Below are 7621 nucleotides of genomic sequence, written 5' to 3' on the forward strand. Positions count from 1 at the left end.
GCAGCTTTCCCAACCCAACGACAATGCTCAAATCCAGGAGAATGACGAAGAAACCCAGGCTAACTCAGGTGAAACAGAAACTGACGAAGAAACCCAGGCTAACACCGCTGGGGACTTCGGCGCCGAGAGTTCATTTGGTATATTGTCAATCTACGCTGCAAGTGAACTTCACAGTTCAATTGACAAGGTATGTAAACATTACACTTTTTAAGTGTTTATTAATATAATTTATTTTCTCGCTTTTTTTCAGTACAAAGATTAAATTGTAGTGTAATGTGCATAGTGTAGTGTTGTGTGTATGGTGTTGCTTAACAAAACTGGTTGTCAATCATGGCACATTTGATAATATTATATAATTAACACTCTTAAAGCCGAATACCACGTGTATAGTCTTGTAGCTCTTAATTTAGGAATATTTGATAAATGCTTTGTTTTGATATTGGAGAATAAAAGAAAAAAAAACATATGTACATAGGGACATTAGTGTTCAAAAAAGAATATATTATTGCATCTTTAGAAATGGCAAAAATCAGTTTTATTAAGTTCAAATAATGTTGTTTTTTTAGAGCAAGTTAAAACAGATGCTTATTTATTATCTGATGAAAATAGCACTGATTGTGAAATTATTTGTCATAAAAGTAGCAAAATAAAAACAAATCAGTATTTTCACTTCCATACAAAAAGGACTCCAAAAATCTTGGTATTGTTTACAAATCTTTTTTTATTATTATTTTATTTTTATTTTACAGGATGCGTATTGTCCGGTAAAGGATGCTGAAATGGATTTAGGATACACTTTCTTTTCTATTTGGAATTTGTAAAATTAAATAGATAAATGGAAAAAAGGAAAATAATGGCGTTCTTGTACTTTTAAAAATTTAAGCAAACTATCGTTTAATTAACACGGCAACAACAAAACTTTAGAGCATGCTACATGTACATTTTTGGCAAGAAATGCATGACAGAAATTCTGGTAACTGGACTTTGGTATGGGACTTTGTAGTGGGGGTTGGACTGTGTAGTGGGAGTTGGGGAATTTGGGTACCTACAAAAATGAAAAGAATAATTAAATAATCAGTTGGGCATACTTCCTGATCGGGAAACAAGGGTATTCCCCTTCAAGACTTTCCGATCAGGCAACAAACGTCAAAATCCTTCCCGATCGGGAAGTTTGTTTTTTTTGTCTTTTTTACGTAGTTCAGGGAAAATGGCCGGTGCATAACAGTTTTCATTCGACTTCAAAATGAATATCACACTTTAGTGCAGAAAAGATACATCTAAAATCCTACCGAGTCATTTTCTTTTAAAATGTCTAAAATTAAAATAATCTGAAAGTGAACTTAAATAAAGTTTTAGATTTTACTAAAACCTAACCACTTCCCGTTTTGGAAACGTTGCTTCCTGCTCTAGCATCTAGCAAAATATTCATCATTAAAAAATTTAAGATACACTGCTTCCCAATCTGGAAGAACCTTATATTTGTAGAAGTACCTTGATGATTAGAAATTGCCAAGCCTGGTCAGTTTTAAAAGACATGTGGCACATAATTCAAACACGACGATTGGAATATAACCGGCGAAGCTTATGTTCTTGAAGGCGTAATCATACCTATCAAAACATTAGCTATACTTGACGGACAGTATCATCATAACAATATAAAAGTTTCATACTGTTAAGAGGTTGATATATGAAGTTAATGATTTTGATAAATATAAATAGTTTTTAATATAGCTCAAGACGTGTTTGCATGCGACATGTTTTTGTAGTGACTGTGTCATATTTCTGAAAAATAAGCAAATTTAATTAAAAAAATTGAATAAAATATAAAATAAAATAAATATAAAAAAAAACAAGAATTGTCAAAATGACATATATGACCCCTTTCCTAGCTCTTGACTCATACTATTGGTAACTTTGTTATAGAAATATGCCATAAATGGGTACATGGTTCAGTTATGGAAAAAATATATGACCTGAAATTGAATGAAATCTATCATCAGTAATTTATACAAAATAGTGGGCAGCGGAATAAAATATATATTATCATATAAATGTAACTATAAGCATCAACTTTGACCATTTTAACATTCAAGGATATTGTGACCTTGACCTCTGACCTAGTGACCTCATAATCAATAGGGGTCATCTACTAGTAATGATCAATTAAAATGTGAAACATAAAAACTTGATAACGTGTAGTTTTGAAGATAAAGAGTATGATAAACATTCTTGTGATTATAATGATAAATCGTAAGAGTTGATACTTGTGATTATGTCATAAAACTGAAATTTACATCAAACGCCTGATCATATATCATACTACGTAGAAAAACTGAAATCTAGAGGTTATTTACATATACTACGTTAAAGTAATAAATCTGTATATAAAATTATTTATACTGCATATACTGCATATAAACTGCATATACTGCATTGAGGACTTTAGTACTGAATTCTGGATGTTTTACATATACTACGTTGAAGAACTGAAATATGTACGTTAACATACGTTGAAGATCTGAAATCTGGATGTTTTACATGTACTATACGCTGAACTACTGAAATCTGGATGTTAAATTATATATACTACGTTGAAGAACTGAAATCTAGATGTTTAATTATATATACTACGTTGAATTTAAAGTAAAGAAATAAATAAGCAGATAAATAAATGAATTTAATGAAATAGATAATGATTGAATAAAGCATAAAAATGTATCACAATGTCAGGTCTATATTTCAGCTCAGAATGCTTGAAAATATTCTGAAGAGTACAGAATAATGATTACATGTATCAGTCTTGCTCTTGATATTATTGCTAAATATCATCTAAATAATATTTATTAAGAATGCATTAAATGTTATTTCACTATGTGAGACAATCTTGTTTGAAAAGGAAGTCAACAAAAGACCTCAACTATATTTAGAATTACATTTTCTATTGTACTCTTTTTAACAAAGTATTAACCTTGATTAAATTGATTACTGATTCTAATTAATGTTGCCCAATATTTTTCGTATAGTTTAATGTATAGTTGTTTCGATATCAAAACTCATCTAGCCGAAAACATACATACTTGAAATACAAGATCGGTAATATATCATCCAATGTTCTTTTTTTTTGTTAAATACTCGTATGCGCTTGTTAAAGGTAAAATATTACAACCGACCGAATATCCTTCTTTATAAAGAATTAATGGAAAACAAAAGTTTAAAAAAATGTGGAATATAGAAAATTTTGTGACTTTGTCAAAGAAATGATGTGTATATTATGTAACTGAAAAAAATTAATAAAACAATTTCGGTAAGAAACATCCGTATTTCATTTATTTTTATCATGTATTTTTATCTTCTTTTTTTCTTTCTTCTCTTTTCTTCTTATTTAAATTGACATAACACATTTTTAGCATGTTCAAAATGTATTATGCCATATAAACTGAAAACAATTATGTAAGATTGATTTTTTCCATTCATTGTTCTTGATAATGACATCATTAAAATTTACTAGATAAAAATAATTATTGTATATAATTTCTTTCCATGTGGATATATGATTGATTGGTGCCTCGATTTATATCTATTGTATTATTGCTGTCATGCTGTCATGTATTGAGCCGCGTCATGACAAAACCAACGACTAGCATGGATCTAGACCAGCCTGCGCATCCGCGCAGTCTGATCAGGATCCATGCTGTTCGCTATCAGTTTGTCTACTTGTTATAGACTTTATAAGCGAACAGCATGGATCCTGATCAGACTGCGCGGATGCGCAGGCTGGTCTGGATCCATGCTGGTCGCAAACGCACTATGTTGGTTTTGTCGTGACGCGGCTCAATTATTGAGAAAGAAACATAGTGTTTTGAAATTAAAAAGGTAATACGCTTTAACATAATCATTGTTACATTTGTTGGAATAACTCTTACATCACTCAATAATCAATGCCTAATATACACATTGTACTTATTACAACTACACAATATTGGATTGTTTATACTTAATCCCGGGTGTTACCAAACACATAGTTATTATTTAATTAACAGCGCTTCCTGCTGCTTTTATGCATAATTTCCCGTAATTTTTAAACAAGAAATTACTAATTATATTTAAAGACATCTTTAAACAGTGAATATACAACTCTAGTGGAATGAACTGCTCACGTACCTCTCTCACTCTCTAGTGTAATAGACGGAATTACGTCAAATTGACATTCGCGTGTCAACATTATCCACCTAATATAAAAGTTAATACCGCGAGAATTTTGATAAAATTCCACATGGAAGCACATGGTGTAACTAATTTCAGGCAAAAGTGCATATGATCAAGCAAATTTTCAAATAATATTGAGAACAATGGACAAAGTTCAGTATATCTCCTGGCTACATAGCACATGGGACGTAACTGGTACACTTATGGCGATCACAGTAAAATGTATAACATGGTGTTGGTGTCATAAAGCGTTTTTTTTTCTATTTTGTTTCGATGCTATAAGTACTTGTTTATTTAACATGTTTTCCAAGCATTCTTGGACAAAAATTCACCAGTTCTTACAAAGTTATTTAACACAGACAAGAGATAAAATTTCTGTCATCTAGTGCTGCCTATTATTGTTTGGAAAACAAAACAAAACAAAAAGACGATTGAGGAATACTTTTTTGCCAAGTATCTTCATGGAAAGCGGCATACCTGCCATAGAAACGTTAATTTCCAAACTTAATTTATTTCTATTGAATTCATGTCCAAAACAGCTAATTAAGGGGAGCGGTGGCCTAGTGGTTAGGTTATCTGCCTCTTAACCCAGAGATCATGGGTTCGAGCCCTACTCGGGTCACGACCATGTTTCTTATCATGACACCAGTATTGTTTGGCTCCAGGAAGCGGACTCGATAGTGATTAATATAAGTTGCAAGAACTTGTTTCGCAATCGAGCTTAAATAAAGATGTTTAAAACAATGCAGCCAATTAAGGCGTAATGAGTGCTTGTTGCAAATGTTACTCCGATCTGTAATTAGCTATCAAGACGTCATAATTAAAGCTGTAAAGAAGATTAAACACTGGAAATAATACATGTAGTCATATAAGCTCACGAGAATAAATCCTTAAAAGAGAAGAAGAAGAACAACAACAACAACACCAACAACACCACCAACAACAATTATAATAATAATAATAAACAAATAAATGCAAATGCAGGTATGGTTGTTTACAAATACCAGAGCAATTTGTTTTTTTGGAATTAACATATCTTTATGAAATAAATATATTGCTCTGTATATTGTATAATATTTTCCGATAACAAAGACAACAACAACAACAACAACAATAATAATAATAATAATAATGAAAATAATAATGAAATAATCAGTATCATCATTGACGTTATCGTTTTTTATGACTGGCTTCAAATAGCTTCGGACGTTACGGTAACTTTGATTCGTTATTGTAGACGTCACGTGACGTTTGTATTGACGTCGCTTTGCAGTAATTGCGTCTTAGCAACGAGTGTGTGATACATAGATAAACAGCAAAGAATTTTTTAAGCGATATGTGCTAAAATATGGATGAAACACAGCTCATTACAGACGAAAATCACGTCACGACAGTTCCCGAGGTGACAGACAACGGACAGAATGAAACTGGAAAGAAAAAGCGAAAAAGGAAGTATTCACAGAAACAATGGGAGAGATGGATGAAATATCGGGAAAAGAAAGGTCTAGAGAAGAAAATGAATGTTAGAAACATGCAGGAAGTTACCATGGCTATCGATGGCACGCATCAACACATCACATTACCAGTTGTTTCTAACTTAAGAGCAGAGGCAGAGGAATTTGTACCAAGGTCATTTACTTTGACCTACGATAAGCAGCTTTCCCAACCCAACGACAATGCTCAAATCCAGGAGAATGACGTAGAAACCCAGGCTAATTCAGGTGAAACAGAAATTGACGAAGAAACCCAGGCTAACACCGCTGAGGACTCCGGCGCCGAGAGTTCATTTGGTATATTGTCAATCTACGCTGCAAGTGAACTTCACAGTTCAATTGACAAGGTATGTAAACATTACACTTTTTAAGTGTTTATTAATATAATTTATTTTCTCACTTTTTTCAGTACAAAGATTAAATTGTAGTGTAATGTGCATCGTGTAGTGTTGTGTGTATGGTGTTGCTTAACAAAACTGGTTGTCAATCATGGCACATTTGATAATATTATATAATTGACACTCTTAAAGCCGAATACCACGTGTATAGTCTTGTAGGTCTTAATTTGGGAATATTTGATAAATTATTTGCTTTAATATTGGAGAATAAAAGGTAAAAAAACATCTGTTTAAAGGTACATAACGCCTCAAAAAGGAATAAATTATTGCGTTTTTAGTGATGGCAAAAATCAGTTTTATAACGATCAAATAATGTTGTTTTTCTTAGAGCAAGTTAAAACAGATGCTAATTTATTATCTGATGAAAATAGCACTGATTGTGAAATTATTTGTCATAAAAGTAGCAAAATATAAACAAATTGGTAGTTTCACTTTCATACAAAAAAGGACTCCAAAAATAGAAAAAAAAACTTTAAAAAAAACTACATATCTGCATAATTATATAAATAAACATTTAATATACATATAATTCTGAACAATGTACATAAGTATTTGCCAGAAGATATTTCAACATTGTTCCTGCTTTAATATTGAATTATACAATTATGTAGGTATCAGATAATCTTGGTATTGTTTACAAATCTTTTTTTTTTATTATTTTTATTTTACAGGATGCGTATTGCGCGGCAAAGGATGCTGAAATGGATTTCGGATACACTTTCTTTTCTATTTGGAATTTGTAAAATTAAATAAATAAATGGAAAAAAGGAAAATAATGGCGTTCTTGTATTTTTAAAAATTTTAGCTAACTATCGTTTAATTAACACGGCAACAACAAAACTTTGGACAATGCTACATGTACATTATTTGGAAAGAAAAGTGTGACAGAAATTCTGGTACTGGGCTTTGGTATGTTACTTTGTAGTGGGAGTTGGACTGTATAGTGGGGGTTGGGGGTTTATGGTAGCTACAAAAATACATAAAGTAATTAAATAGTGTTCATTCATTTTGTTTGAGGAGACTATCTCGTCTTCCAAGATACAGTCAGGTGATTAAAGGGGTACGGGCGAAATCAAGACGAAAGCCCCTTCGACATGTATTTTCCTTGCTATGCTTTCAATAGCAAGTATGTTCAATATAATTGGTTCACAAAAGTCATTTACGTTTTTTTTGATGAATTACTTCAAGTAAAACTGTGCACCGTCACATTATATTTTAGGTAACACGACATTATCAAAGCGATGGTGTGTGATATTGTGCCATTCTTCTAAAGTGCACTGCCCGCGAAACACGAGTAATTTGGCTGGTGTTGGAATTCGGGCTATTCTGTTGCGACGGCCAAGGTGATAACTCACAGAACACGACTAAAATAAAAATTCAGAGTCATATATGAATGATACGGTTGCACAAAGGTGACATGTGTGTGTTTTTATTTATCTCGTGCGCACGAGATACTATGTCGTGGCAACGAGTTACTAAGTCGTGGCCACGAAATAGCTAAGTCGTGGCCACGAGATAATTAAG

The 7621-nt window shown here is 32.1% G+C and overlaps 1 protein-coding gene across 1 annotated transcript; it reads left to right on the forward strand.

Annotated features, from left to right (window-relative positions):
* The first annotated feature begins 5443 nt into the window (after positions 1-5443).
* On the forward strand, positions 5444-6900 carry LOC132724687 (uncharacterized). Its single transcript, XM_060709618.1, has 2 exons — positions 5444-6046; positions 6769-6900. The coding sequence occupies exons 1-2, from the start codon at positions 5555-5557 to the stop codon at positions 6838-6840; spliced, it is 564 nt and encodes a 187-aa protein (XP_060565601.1). The 5' UTR covers positions 5444-5554; the 3' UTR covers positions 6841-6900.
* The last annotated feature ends 721 nt before the right edge of the window (positions 6901-7621 follow it).

This window comes from Ruditapes philippinarum, unplaced genomic scaffold, assembly GCF_026571515.1.
Source record: "Ruditapes philippinarum isolate M1 unplaced genomic scaffold, ASM2657151v2 ctg703_1_1_1_1, whole genome shotgun sequence".
Lineage (NCBI taxonomy): Eukaryota > Metazoa > Mollusca > Bivalvia > Venerida > Veneridae > Ruditapes > Ruditapes philippinarum.